Raw genomic sequence first — 15,623 nt, forward strand, 5'->3', positions numbered from 1 at the left:
AGTGTAATCGACAATGTCAAAAGGGTTTATTGTGCAACCAAGACATACAAAGGTTTGATGCTGCAAGAGCTAAAACTCAACCCATTTAACAGGCCATATTATGACTTATGAAATACTTCCTCACAGCAGAAAACATATCAAATCCTGTGCTTTGATTTAGGAGAGCATTTTTTATTTATTTATTTTTTTTAACCTCCAGTGTTGGTCTGTATCTGGAAAATCAGGCACTCATTAAAATGTCCTGGCAGTCACTTTTCTGGGGCAGTCACACAGTTACATGCATTCTACACAACACATTTAACTTGAAAGTCTTCTTTTCTATACATGTGCAATTCTAAAGCTTTATGAAAAATATTCCCCCTTCCACTACCTTTCTCTGGCGATTGCTGTAAAGATATTTATCAGATGACCAACGGTGGTGCAAGAATCAATAAACACAGGTATTAACAGTCCATAAGAATGCATTTTATTGCAGGAATTGCAAAACAATAAAGATACACTATAGTGGCATATTTTCAAAGGCAATACTCCTTTAATAAACTTTTCAAAATGCAGTTAATCTAATCTGCACAGCTGTATGCATGAAGTCATCTCCCACAGAGTATTTAGGTCAATTCAGGATATGCATATTTTCACCTTAGAAACTGATGAATTCCACATTCTGTTCCCCACTATTCCACACTATAGTTCCTCACTGCTGTCTCATTGCAAAGCAATATACAGAAGTCACAACACTGCAAACATTAAGTGCATCAGAGAAATGGGATTTTACTCCCCACAATTTAGAGCCATACTTAAGGAAATTACAGTACGTACCAAGAGGTCTAATTAAGAAATAAACTGGGAAAAAAAAAAAAACAAAACCTTACTGCAGTTCACCTCCCATATTACTAAAGTGCAGAGTAAACAAAATTAATTTTCAGGAGAGGAATACATTTAGTCAAACTAAAACAAATAACAGAAAATGCATTTGGCATTCTTGCCAATAGCACTGAGAGAGACAACCCCTTTCTGTCACATTCACCCAGAATAAAAATCCAGCGATTTCCAAGAGTGTCAAAACTGCAGCCACAATCAGATCTTTGCTTCCCTGGCTCAAGTAAGTGTTACAAACTTTTCAGGAGGGAAATTCAGTTTGGCACTTGAGATGTCACCTCAATCCATGTGTCCAAATTAACTCTGAAAACCTCAAAAAGTGTAGAACAGTTTCTGGTCCCTTACAGAACAGCAGTGTTTTAACAATACAAAACAAAAAAGGTAGGTTTTGCATTTGTCTACAGAGGACTGTTTGTGCTGAAGGCTGGCCTACAGAATATGACCAACACTGCCAACAAACACTGATCATTGTGTCTGTAACCTATGCAGGAAACAAACGTTGGGAAGGTTTTTTTTGTTTGTTTTTTTAAACTTCACATGCGTACATCTCCACTTCTGTTTAATACAATACAGCAGGGAGTTTCCAACTGATTATGGAGGTAGATGGCTTAAAGCCACGTAATTCCAATTCACATTTTTATAGCAAGTGTCACATAATAAGGAAAAAAGGCTCACAAAAAGTACTAACAGTTGGTATAAAATAAAAAAAAAGGTCAAAGAAACAGGTACAAAGTATTAATTGCTGTATTTGGTCTGGTGATAAATCAAGCCTGATGATCCCAGGTTTGGACAGAAAAATTCTGCTTAAGTGTTGAAGGTTAACATGTTTGGTCTTTCATCCGTACATATTAATGCATTACCTAAAGCAAAAATTACGTATCTTCACGCCATTCAATTTTTTACTGTTACTCAACCGATGCACAATCTTTTTTGTGACGTTTTTGAAGCCGAAGTAATATTCATGAACTGACCCAGAAGCAACCTGACCCCATTTCAGCAGAAAGCATGGAGTATGTGGAGCAGACCACAGGGTCTCTGTAAACACTGAGCTAGGCTGCACAGCGAAGGACGAGCGGGGGGCGGGACTTTCTCTGCTCCTATTCCTTCCTACATGCAGACGCTTCCTTTCAATGAGGGAGGGGGGCATTCCTGAAGGCCCACTCCTGCAGCTCACTTTGACTTGGTTCAAAATGCTCTGCCCTGCCCTTGCGGCCTCTTCCCCTCATCCTGCTTACACCCCCAGCTTCCTCTTCAGCGCAAAGTAGGCGTCAAACCGTGCCACTGCGTACTCCTGAGGGACGAAAGGAGGAGAGCGGCTTACACAACTGCAGCCACAGTATGCTGGGCTTTTAAATGCAGCCGTCTGTTTGGCTTGGCAAGAGCTAGCCGCAATGTTTAAATAGTGATGCAATACACGACATGGACAGCAGGGCCAGGGCTCCAAGTTACCATGTTACCCTGAAGGTAAATGTGCTCATTTGGACAGAGATCAAGCAGAACAAACGTCGAACAAACACCATGTAACTGACTGTCTTTTTAGTGAAGTGCATATAACACTGGGTTATATTTGTCGTTTTCCTGTATCCGTTTTGCTCATAGTTCAGTACATACTGGCTTATCCGAATATAATCTGCATCAGAAACTCACCATGTAGCCAAACTCAATTGTGGATATTCTTGCCTGAATAATGGACCACAGGCCCCAGAAAAAGTGAGATGCCAGGGCAAACCTATAGAATGAAAGAATGACACCACCAGAATAATTAACTTATTGCATGGAAAACAAGGCCGCCTTCACACGCATGAAAAGGACTGGTTTACCATCCACAGTGATTGATACTACAGTGTACCAATTTCTAGAGGTACAATGATTTGTAGGGACATTTTCTACAGGCAATTTCTCAGGGAATAAAGGGGTTCAGCGCTCAGTTTGTACCTGTTGATTTCTTCGAGCATCTGCTCCTTGAGTTCCATCTGGTCTTCCTCACTCAAATTCTCAAGCCCATCATGTGTCTCGGAGAGGTAGCTGCTGATGAAATGCAGCTACAGAAAATGCAGAACAAGCCATTACTTACGGCACAGAGAAAAACCGTGAAGCACCCCTATCGGGGACAGGCAGTGTACCTGCTGTGCCTTGCTAGGGTAGTTCTTCGGGTTGGCTTTGAAGAACGGGAAGTTGTCGTACGTATAGTCGTACATCCACTCGCAGAAGTGGTTTCCAATGTCAAATCCACTGCAAAACAAATGAGGACTTCAGTATTTATTTACTATGCAAACTAATATTTAAGGAGAAACAGAATCTGAGTTTTAAAAGGAATCCATTCATCCATCGTCCATAATTGCTTATCCAGCACGGGGACTGGAGCCTATGCCAAGAAGCTCAGGGCAAATGGAGACTCCCTGGACAGGATGCCAGTCTCACTCGTATGCAATCACACACTCCAGGCAATTCAGATGGTAGCTCTAACTGCATGTTAGTGGGCTGCAGGAGGAAACTGAAGGCGAATATGGGGGAAACAAGCAAACTCCACACCCAGATGTGGGAAAGAAACCCATTAAGCTGGAGGGGTGAGGCTTTAGGGCCACACTGGAACACTGCGCTACACCATAAATGCAATTTCACCGGAAAGGATGTCATTTACTTGGAGTATAACAATCATTACAAACCTTCATAGATTTGAACTCAAAATTACTGCACTACTAACCGTTAAGGAATGCCCCTATAAGTTAGTAGCATTTGTTTACTGCAGGGCTCTTCAACCCGGGACCTCGATTCCAAATCCAGGCCGTGTTTTCAGTTCTCCCAGGTAGTTGTTTAATAATTACTGATTCCGATTGGTCAGAGGCTTCACACCTGACTGACAGGTAAAGGAAAGCTGGAAAACCAGCAGTGCTCGGACCTCGAGTTGAATAACCCTGGTTTAGAGGGATCCAATCTGCCAATCCTGTAAAAGGAAACGGCCCCCTGGCCTCCAAACAAATCCCTAACAAGCCGACAGAGGCTGGAGTGGGTATGCAGTGCTTAGAAATGCTACCGTGGAAACCGTACAAAAAGGTAGAACCCAGTGACTCGACTCAGCTATTCTTGTCTGTCTGGGAGGGTGGCAGGAACTTCTCTGCGATGATGCTGAGGTTGGACTGCATCCCATTGTGTTTCGCTGAACCCAAACTTCAGGTCCCCAGCACAAATGGAGGGCTGAGAGAATGAGTCTTTTGGCTGTTAAAGCTCAGAGCGCTGGCTGCGTGAGCTGCATGTTTAGTTAATCATGAATACAACTCACTCATACTGAAAAATCTTGGGATTACAGAAAAAAAAGATAATAGCCCTTCTGAAACCGTTTCACAAATGAATCAATCTGGATCTAAATCAGATGCATTGTACTTGAATCTACACAAAATGAGCCACAAAACCATTCTGCACACAGTCGCAAACAACTTTAAGTGGAACCGTATGACACTATATCAATTGCAGAAGAGCACTTTGACATGTCAGGTCATGTTGAGAATTTAAAATTGCAACAAATCTTAATGACAGTAAAATAATGGATTGATTTTCCCTTGAAGAAAAGATTACCGTCACCTTGAGTCATAGCAAAGTGTAGTGAAGAGTTTTCATACTACTGACAGTTGCTCTGCCAAAGAGACACCTATACAATGGGTGGTACTTATAAAAAGAAAAAAATAAACTGCACACCAAAGCTATTTAGCATATGCAAAGCCAGGCACAAATATGACATCAAAAGCATCCAGTGAGTGACCAGTATCAAGTGCAAGTTAGCAAAGGAGTCAACACCACCACAGGAACCTAGCAAGTGTCATTCAAATTATGTACATTGTCCACTGGAACACTAGAATAACAGCATGACTCCAGAATATAAACTTTTTGTAACTACTGACCGGTAGTTATAGCTGCTGTATTCAAAGTCGATCAACATGAGCTTCTGTCCATCGGAGTTCTCTCGACCATTCAGAAGCAGGACATTGCCTGCAGAACCCAAGGAGATATGAAGTGTTACCCTGACAACGCAGCTCCTGATCCAACCGAGGAGCTCCACTTAGTTGCAAATTCAAAGACCTTACAACCACATACTCAGAGGGAGAGTTTGATCACCGTTTGGATTAACGCATGACAAAGCTTCCGGTTCAAGAGCAAGGAGTCTTACCCTCCTGACAGTCATTGTGACAAAACACAACAGGAGACGGGGTGGACTGCAGCAATGACCTGCAGGAAGAAACACACAATGCAGTACACCATGACTAGATACCATCACTATTCATTCAACTATGTCTTCATGTCGACAAAGGGAAGATAACAGCCAAATACATGTCCCTTACTTAATGAATGCATTCACTTTTCATGACTAAGCTATGCACAGAAACAAGCCTAATCCCTGTGGGAACTTGCTGTGAAACTCAGCAAAGCCCAGCAAGATCCAAACGATCTAACCAGGAATGCGTTCCTAAGGCAGTTGTCCAAATAATGACAAGGAAGGTTACTGCACCCACTACTTCAAGGCAAATGCTGCCATCTCTATCCATGATGGGAAAGACAGATCAAATTAATAGATTTCTTTACTAAGATTATCAAGAAGCCGCCTTGTATGACTGTGGCATAACGCATATGCGGCATTATGTAACGTCTTATCGAGTCTGCCTCTAGTAGAAGCTACACTGGGGACCGTCATACTTGAGCATCTCCAATTCCTGTGGCAGGTTGAAGCTCATGAGGCGGGTGAAAGTCCTTATGTGACCCTCTCTGGTGAAGGTGATTCTCAGCACCTGATTCAGGTACCTGTGGTTAGCGAGAACAAAAACACAAAAGACTAAATGAGAATATGCATCGGAACAATGTTTGGTTCCTGGATTAACTGCATAGACAAAGTTTTATTAGTAAGGAATGAGACACACCAGAAAACCCAAAGACATACAGCCTAGTCTTACATAGAACTTACACTTAAACCATTTAAACTGGTGTACCTTAAATCTGAAAAAGTTATCCAGATAAGCAAGCAATCTGGCTTCATGATACAGGCCCCTTCTCGATCATGGGCACAACACATACAGTTAATATTTCATTAAAAAGGATGCACTACCCCAACATTCTCTGGGGACCAAAGGTAACTCACTTGTTCATGGTGCCGAAAAGCCACTTGGGCTCCTTGTTGAAAGGCATCCTCATCCCATGGAACCTGGCCATCTTCTGGGCTATTTCAGCTGACAGGCTCGGAACAGACAGCTCACTGGTTTCCAGTTTCCTGCTCTGTGACCACAAAATGGCCATTGTATGGAGTTAATGGTCAGACATATCAGAGACTTCACTTCAGTAATCAATGTAACCAGTCAGGTGACTAAAATTCATTGGGAAATGAAAAACCATGACAAAATCCAAAACAAACAAAAACTAGCCTGTCCTGTTTGTGGCTCCATGCCCATTTGCTACACTCATGTGGGTGGAGACCTACAATCTATAATCTAACCAGCTACGACTCATTGGCAAAATATAGTTTAGCAAGCCTTCAGGTTAATCTGACAAGGCAACTTTAATAGTTAGTGTTACTCAAAATGACTATGTGCTACCATATAATCACACCGTTCATGTACTATGCCGTAAAATGACAAAACATAGTTCAATCTCATCTGCATAAAATACCATTTACAGTACACGATTCAGTTCCTAATACTAGTTTAAAATACTGAGTGACTAAACTTTCGCCAGAGGAGAAAAATCATGGGGAGGTACACAAACAAGTTTGATTGTTGATGGTGCTGGGACCTGTATCACAAAGCAGGATTTCTTGCTTAGCAGGAATACTAGTCTGATTTAAGGCAGTCTGGGCTAAGTAAGTGGACGCGGAGGTACACAAACACAATCCTTTATATATCCCAACTAGGGGAGGGAGGAGTCAATACCCTCCATATATCATTTTTAGGGTTATTGCTGCATCCCCATGCAAGTCTCTGTAAGCCAGACGATCACAGCCCGCATCCACAGTTTCAGATCCTAAAGACATGAAGACACTAGGATTCTTCAGCTTGAACCAGATCTTGACCTAAAAATACTCCACTACACTCTTTCAATTACATGACCCTTGCTGAGGCATATTCTTAGCCATAATAAATGAAAGGTGGGAGAGACTTCATGGGAATTCCCACAGCCTGCTCACTCGCCCACAAGTTCACTTTTCAGGTCTAAACCGGGACCTCGTTATGACTGTCACCTGGCAAGTACAATGACTCCAACTCAGCTATGCTATCTGCCAAAATAGGTAATGCAGCTGTGACTGGCATCATATGCATGTCACAAATAAGACTAAAAAGATAAGTGGTGGGCACTTGACTTTGAAACATACAAAAGATGCATGAATCTTATGCAGCAGATTCCATAAACACTGCTTTTAAGCCACATTTAAACCATCGATTCCACAAAAATTAAACAAAGTGCATTTATAGAGGATGCTCCTGCAATCTTTCTCAGAAAAACCCCTTGGAGTAGTGCTTCCCAGTCAAGTCCTCATGGACCCTTAGTCAGTCTATGTTTTTACTTCCTCCAAGATCGCTGCCAGACAGGAGGGAGCAAAAAACGTGGAAAGTCTGTGGGTCCCCAAGGACTGGATTGGGAAACACTGCCTTAGAGGACTAATTACAGGTTTGCAATTTGTTACATCAGTCATCTGCCCTCTAACACTTACCCTGGTCAGGGGGAGCCTGAGGCCTAGTCCAGGCAGGCTTATCCCAGAGAGGAAGCCAATCCATCACAGGGCACATATATGCACACAGTTATACTCTAGGAAACACCAATTAGCTTAACTGCAGGTTTGAACTGAGGAAGGAAGCTGGAGTGCAGAGAAAACCAACATGTCACAGGGAGAACATGTGGACTCTACACACACAGCGAAATCCAGATTGAAACCCCAAACCCTGTGGAAGTGAAACTGAGCCGGACACACAACTGATGTCTGAGCTATTTTCATTATACACACTTCATTGATGTTAGTTTCCCTTTTAGGCAAACTCACCATGGTAAAAGAACACCATAACTCAGTAACGTGCACGATTACATTTTCTGATGCCCACCGCTTCATGATATCACGCAGACAGCCCAGCGGCCGCCTGATGGAAGACGGGATCGAAGGGAAACTCACAGGGATGAATTGCTCGAGTCTCCCTTGGGGGAAGATTCCATAGAGCTTAGGTCCCAGCTCCCTCTCTGCCAGGATGGCAAACATGACGCTCTCCAGGACCATGGCTTCGGCACCCTGCCAAAACCGCACACAGGATTAAAACATGCAGCCTCCTGTGAACAAAAGCCATCACCTCCGGCGTAGCAAACAGGAGGTGCCTCCCCCCCCACTGCACAAACACACAGGAAAACTTTGACGGTCCCAGTTTGTGTGGTTGTTGGGAAAGTGTAACGTTTGAGAAAGACTGGGGATGATGCGAGCCAGTGGTTAAATGGATGAGAGCCACTAGATTAAATGGAAACTGTAGCCTTATAAATGGGGGGAAAAAATAAATATTTCCTGCTTTAGGAAACATTCAACTGAAGAGTCATTATTTATTCAACACCCTCAACTAAAAAGTGTCCAAGCAACCTGGGCAAACAGCCAATACTGGCAAGGTACAGGGAAGGGTCACTGCTCAAACACTGGCCTGGGTTTAATGAATTTCACATCACTACTGTACAATCAGTCCTGCACATGTATTGGCAAAAAACCCTTGAGTACAAAGTCATGCTCATTCAAAAAGTAGCTTATGATAGCAGTTACCACTGAACCAAAAATTACAGAAACACACAAAAGATACGCAAGTGCTGTGTTGTCTCCTGACACAACAAAAGGTTTTACATGAACCATCAGATGTGCATCCTCGGTCTTTGGCAATAGGACATCATGATTTAGCATTTTTCAGAGGTCTGTAGTATGACAGATTAAACATAAAATACAGAGAAACAAAGGAAATTGTTTTCGGCTGGGAAGATCTGCCAAGAGCCCAATCAGTATTTACAGGAGCTTCTTAACTAAAGGGAACACTCAGGGATTTTCTGAAAGCAGTTAAATATGACAGTAACAAATCACTGAACAAAGGCTGCTAGAGACCGAAAGCCCCCTACCGTTCTTCAAAACATGACCTGGAAAAGGAAAATTGACCTGAACACACACCAGCAGAGATTTTGGCATTAATTTGCAAATATGAATTATGTATTTTCCATACACCAGCCCAGTGTTCCCTGTTCTCTGAGGTGGAGGATCCATCTATGGCTGCCATTCAAGATCAAGGAACCTACCCTGCAGATTAGGCAGGCTTAAAGACTGGGCAAGATCACGGTGCCCACACCATTATGCAAGGCCAACCCTTTAGGGCAGAAGGCAGATCCCGTCACCCATCATCCAGCTACAAATTCTGGTCAGGATCTGAAGTCCCTCTCAGGCGACAGGGGGCACATGGCTGGGGCAGCTCTTTCCTCACACACGGAGCAAACTCCACAAAGACATTACTCTAGGCCCAAGTCTACCTGTAAGCAATGTATCTCTATGAGTTTGAACTGGACACTATAAATAATTGGTTATTTTCATTTATAATTTTGCTGTCAAGAAAATTATTTCCATAATGCATTCGCATAATACTGGTCAAAAAAACGGCTGAACTCACTACATATTACGATACGAATCACTGCATGCACGCACACACATGAGTTTTGCAACTTGCCTGTACATATCCAAAAACACTGCATTAATGACAGTTTTAACACAAATACTCTAATTGGGCTGCTCCCGTAAACTGATCTTTCTGACCTTCTTGTTAATCGTTTTTTTAAAGAGTGAATATACATTCTGTGCCAAAAAGACAGATGTTCCAGTGCTCTGAATGGTACTTCAATGGTACTGTTGGTTTGGGCAAGGAGAAACGAATAGGGTGAGCTTCAGACTCATATGAAGTCAGTCATTTAAGCAAATTTACATTTAAGGGGGGAATACATACAAGAGACCATGAAATACTTCCTGAAAGTGCAGGTCACTGTCAAACACTAGTACAGAGAATCTTAAAATGGGGAAAATTCATTGGGTGGGGTCACACGACCATCCCGTCAGCAGCATTACTCACACAGTAATGCTGCTCAGAGTGACGACAGAAAGTGACATTACTCTCTTACCATCCTGTGCATAATACTACACTGAATTTTGTCCAACATCTTGTGCAGGTACAAGATAATTATAGTGCTGTAAAGGGTGTGTCCCAGGCTAGATGAAGTGACAGAACGACATAACCTGAAAGTTCGAAATTGACAGCCATCCCCAATACACAATGTGCCCGCGGCAGACGTATGGTTACAGGGTCACAGCCCACAGAGCCTGTTCAAGGCCGCACCACTGTTAAGGAATTGGGGTGTGAGATCAGACGGTCTGTCACAATTAAGGCGTGGTTTGTGACGTCCTGGAATGCAGGCACATGTATACCTCCCTAAATCCTCCCCCAGCATTTAAAAAAGAAAAAGAAAAAAAAACGACCTAACAAGGTGCATCTATGTGCACGAGGCCGGAAATTGTGCTGATGGCGTGGCACCACAGCATCTGCGATGTTAAACGTGACTGTGCAGATGGAGGATTCGGAAAAGGCAGGGACGAGCTGGCAGAGGTCTGAAGGGCCAAGCAGCTGACGCACAGCAGCTGATGCAGACGTCACAAGGATGATTAGCTCATAATGAGTTGCTTCACTTCAAACAGCTCATGCACAAACAATGCTGGCCGAGTTTAACCAAAGTACTTAGGTCATTATTTGCATACTTCATCCCTGTCCTGATACATATACTTTACTTCCTCATCAGGTATTAAACTGGTAGGACTGGTTCTTTGCTATGAATCCAAACAAACAAACCTCACTAACACCACTCCTGGTGAAATCACCCCAGTATTTTGGGAACAAAAGGTAGTAGGGACTTCTCTTTTGGGATACAAAGTGCAAAACTACAAGCACTTACCAAAACACATTATATCCCATTTTAACCAAGGTGGATTACTTTTCAAATTTTTAATCAGTCATTGCTAAAGCAATTCTACTGAACCAAATGGAAGACAAGCTCATAGCCAAGCAGAAAAAATATATATATTAAAAAAATGTAACTAGCTTTCATATTTCTCAAACAATTTGATACAAGGCAGTAGCATACAAGGAGAGAATTCTAGAATGACTCAACGTGTCAGGAGACAGCAGTGTAACTTCCAGTTAGTTCTCAGGGGGAGGAGTGCCGCCACAGGGGTTTCTGTGAAATTCCACCAGCTGGTAAGGCAGTACCACCACCCCTGGTTGTCCAGGAGAGCGTGTGGAATGTCTGCTGCAAGGCTTGGCAATATCCCTTCAGGAGCTTTCAGCTGACAGTGTCAAGATCAGACCTGGTTTGGCAAAAGCCCTACAGCATGAGCAACGGACTCAAATGGATTGACACAAAGTAACACCCATGCAATGCTGACAAGGGGAAAATGAAGTACTTGTATTCAAGTGTGGGACTGTGCACCTTCCCCCCCCCCCCCATTAGCTACTTACTTGAAAGAAATTCTCTTTGTTTGACTTTCTTGTCTCCCCTTTATTACAGGACATCTATCAATGAGAAAGAGCAAGACACTAACCGTGAGTACATTGGCATGGTGATAGAAAAAAAATACAAAAAAAAAGTAAGACGACAGCCCTAGAGTACACACTAAAAACCAACCAAACAGTGCAAAACAGTCACATGAGATTCAAAAGCAGCAATACATCATGGGATGTATAAAATTACTCAGTACTCCAACTATGTTACCGTTTAAATTTAAATTGAACACAGGGATGAAGAAACTGTTACAGTCTAAAAGTTATAGTAGAACAAGTACAGCGTGCATTTATAATTTGCTAAATATTTCAGAGCTTACAAATGAAAGGAAAATTACTACAGACTACCAAAGTTTACGCTGACTGAATACAAATCCAAGGTTTAAGTTCTTAAACTATTTTCAGTGCATTGAAGTTATATTGCTGGTTTCTTTTAACAAAGGCAGGGCTTCCACTGGAAATAGATGAATAATTTCTATATATAAGCAAATATACTTGTGAAAGCTTTTCCAGGTAAATTCCATCTGACTTGTAGGAGAACATGACAGTAACACTGCTAAAAATGTAAACATGCAGGTATCAACTGACCATAAAGTTGAGCTGTGTAATTTGACATGACTACAAATGTATCTGTATAAACTGTACAAGTGTTTTACCTCACTGGTCCAAGGACTATGAAATTTGGCTAGCAAATCTGTGACCAGGAAGTAATATGAGCTAATGTAAATGGAACTGCCATCATATTATTGCAAAAAAATGGGAAAAGAACAAATGACGACAGACTGCCTTTTTCAATGGGTTGAGACCCTTGTTAATAGTGTTTGCAGCAGTTATCAAGGCTGCCAAAAAAGGTTTCAGGAAAATAAGGTAAAAACAATAACACTAAGTGTTCTGGGTGCTTTCCAAGGCCGGATTTTTGAAAATAGTCCTTTAACCAGTCAAAATATTGTTGGAAAATGTGCAGTATTTTAAAAAGGTAGGCAAATCAACTAAATGGGAATTAGCAGACCTGTCAGAACAGAACTAAATGCATTTAGATGGCTGAGTAAGTCTGGCGGTGGATTAATTGTTCACTGTAATAAGTTAAAGGAGACTCTGCAGCTTCAGAGATCTGATACTGTACCGTGCGCAGTATGGTGGAATCACCTGGAAACAAGAGTGCTCAAGGCACGCTCCTTTCGGAAGGCCTACGGCAAAGAACACACGCAAGTACAGCCATGGTGGAACATTGCCCCCCACAAATAACTGGTGCCCCTCAAACAGGCGTGCACACACACACGCACACACACAGGGTCACGCACGCTCCTGGCATACACGCCCAGGGTCACACTCGGTGGCACGGCAAACGCCACACCGACAGCGCCTCCACAGGACTGCGGGACCTCATGGCTGCCAACCCATTTTCATCAGAAACTGAGTGCTTGAAGAGTCTGGCTGAAGTGAACTGAACAACCCACCAAATAGTAAACGACATATTAAAGTTGTCCTCTACATTTGAACCCCCCCCCCCCCCCAAAAAAAAAAAAATGCAAACTTAAATGAAACTTTAAAATAAAATGTCTAATTTTGTTAGCAAAGCAGCAAGGACCTACAAGTCATTTAAACATTAAGTGCCATTTCATGTAAAATACCAAATACTTAAGGCATCATTTACGTAGATCAACATACATTAGATGACTGCAGTAACACTGTGGAGAAATTCTACCGCATTTTAGCCAAAATAGGTCACTGATTAATAATTAAACCTGCACAGAAACATTTCCCACACAGAAATTCCACCATTAAGGCAGGTGGGTGGGTTTTGATGTTGAACACTATAAGTTGTAAAGTTAATACTAAAACATTATTGCTTTAGGAAGACTACATATAAGACACAGGTGACAGTTGAAGAGGCAGGGAGCACACAGAAAACCAATTGATTTACTATCAAATAAGTACAGAATAAATCTTTTTCTCGTCGGAGTCTATGTAACACTGGTGGGGAAGTCTCGTAGCAGAGATGCAGGTAGAGCTTGGCAAGGGGCAAGAAGTAAGGTTAAGGAAAGGGGAATTGCATGCGGATTGAGTCACCTGGAGGATGGCCCCGTACAGCCGCAGCAGCACGCAACGGGGCTCATCGCCGACACTGTCCTGGTCGTCGGGCAACGCGCAGAGAAAAAGCTTGTTGCTAAGGCCTCCCCTGTGACCAAACACACAAAAATGTATAAATTACTGGAAAAAAAATGCTAAATATTATACATAATAGATACACAAAAATATAGATACACAAGCTATAGAGCAACAAAAAACCATTACGAAAGACCTGGTGTAAAAAGACCCATAACAGTAACAAAAGCACAGTAAACGGATTTATTTTATAATGAGTTTATGCGGGCTAAGGATAAGGAGCGAACTTTTTCTACTACATCTGATAAATTCATATTCTTATATAATCAGACTCAGTATTATATTCCAGTCTATAATTATACTATGTAATTAAATACATTACATAAATCCAAAAGCCTAATTAAACCAGCTGGACCAAACACGCCCTGTCACGTAGTTAACGTAGTCGAACCATCACCTTAGCAGCGAGTTCGTTACACCCACATTATATTTAGGATCCAGACAACGAAACAAAGAACTGATTTTACAGACATATATGACACATTATCACACGTGGCAGTAGTAAAATTCCGTTTAAAAATATACATTTTAATGAAACATCCGTCCCCGGTTTGTTACGCAGTTACACCGGAGCGCCAAGCGACGTACAAAACACACGTGCTAATTTGCTGCACCTGATTATGCTTATCTGGAAATCGTCTTCGGTTACGGTTTTCCATGCACCGTGGAGAAATTCCCTGCACCACAGATACGCCTTGTGTCTGGTCTGCAGGTCTGGCTCCTCGGGCCGCAGAACATCTTTGTACTCGGTCTCGGTGTCGGGTTGGACGTGCAGCTCATTTTCAGTGACCAGCAAACCCAGGGACAGCGAAGGAGAGGACGACAGCCCGTTTATAAACTTGGTTTTCATTGTTCACTTATGGAAAAACAGAACAGCGGTGCCTCAAAGTATTTGTGGGAATATGCGAGTCTAGTCAGTGTAACGAAGAAAAAAAACTGTTGCTTGGATTGGTATATTCTATCTAAATAGCACTCTTCAAGAGAACGAAAACCGTTGAAGCGCTAATACGGCAAAAAAAAAAAACTGCGACGTGTCACGTGAATCGTCCTTCTCAGTTGAAAGAAACCTTTATAAGCTAAGCTGTCTCCACCAGCACGGAGTTAGAATAGATATGAAGTGCGGCTGGACTGAGAGGGCTTTTACAAGCGGAGCGATCGGCCAGATTCCAGACATCCGATTACGTCACCGTGGCCACCCCTCCCTGTTATCCCATTGGCTGCAATGGGTTCGGCCCTTATCACATAAATGCTTTTGAATGGTAGGCCTATAAATTCATCACATAAAGTGTTTTATACAATTATGCGATATTTCCGGCTCTTTTAAAATTTTTATTTCATAAGTATTTGTGGCGCTTCGTTATTTATTGGTATAAAGAGGCAAGCACAGCCCCTAAAATGACTAAGAGTAACGTCTCTTACTTCATCGTACCTACGCGCACTCATGTAAATAATCCAGGTACGATAAAATGCATTAAAAATGTCCCAGCTGAAAATTGCCTCCTGACAACTTTATTTACGCGAGTTTTTTTTTTTTAAATGTGGGTGACTTTAGAATAAAAATACGAATACCTATGGTGGTTTCAGTTACAGAACAGTAACCTACCTTCCCTGAACGTCTGACTGGACGTTATACTGTTGCCGCAGATTAAGGGGTGGGCGATACCACAAGGGGTGGACATACCATAAGACACAATTTTCAGACGTTACATTTATGTATATAAAATAAATGATCTTTTAAATTATAGCAACATGTCTGTTGCATTTTTAGTGACAGTTTTCAGGAAACGTTTACCCCCAGTTCCGGCTGTAATGGACTATTCCTACTTGAGGCTTGACACTACCTAACTTTCTTCGCACTGGAGTCTAGTGGATGGATGCCAGTTATTTCACTGCCTAGCGAACCGGCGCAAATTAAGTAGCGTAATAGAAAAATAAAACGGTTCAAAGATACAAGACTATCATTACATCTTCCCTGATTTTGATACTATGAGACTGTTGGTA

General features: G+C 42.1%; 1 protein-coding gene across 1 annotated transcript; it reads right to left on the reverse strand.

The window, feature by feature from the left end:
• Positions 1–443: 443 nt before the first annotated feature.
• On the reverse strand, positions 444–14,780 carry chka (choline kinase alpha). Its single transcript, XM_023842075.2, has 12 exons — positions 14,237–14,780; positions 13,527–13,635; positions 11,415–11,468; positions 8,018–8,131; positions 6,002–6,135; positions 5,563–5,667; positions 5,039–5,097; positions 4,773–4,860; positions 3,000–3,108; positions 2,812–2,918; positions 2,524–2,605; positions 444–2,167 (listed from the first exon to the last, which is right to left on the reverse strand). Exons 1-12 carry the CDS (start codon positions 14,470–14,472, stop codon positions 2,108–2,110), a joined length of 1,257 nt encoding a protein of 418 aa, XP_023697843.1. The 5' UTR covers positions 14,473–14,780; the 3' UTR covers positions 444–2,107.
• Between the last annotated feature and the right edge of the window lie 843 nt (positions 14,781–15,623).

This window comes from Paramormyrops kingsleyae, chromosome 13, assembly GCF_048594095.1.
Source record: "Paramormyrops kingsleyae isolate MSU_618 chromosome 13, PKINGS_0.4, whole genome shotgun sequence".
NCBI classification, from domain to species: Eukaryota; Metazoa; Chordata; class Actinopteri; order Osteoglossiformes; family Mormyridae; genus Paramormyrops; species Paramormyrops kingsleyae.

Coding starts and splice junctions, on each gene's coding strand:
- chka (XM_023842075.2), bottom strand. CDS start 14,472: ATGAAAACCAAGTTTATAAACGGGCTGTCGTCCTCTCCTTCGCTGTCC. Junction 11,469..13,526: donor TGTACGGGGCCATCCTCCAG/GTGACTCAATCC, acceptor TCTCATTGATAG/ATGTCCTGTAATAAAGGGGA. Junction 5,668..6,001: donor CTTTTCGGCACCATGAACAA/GTGAGTTACCTT, acceptor CGCTAACCACAG/GTACCTGAATCAGGTGCTGA.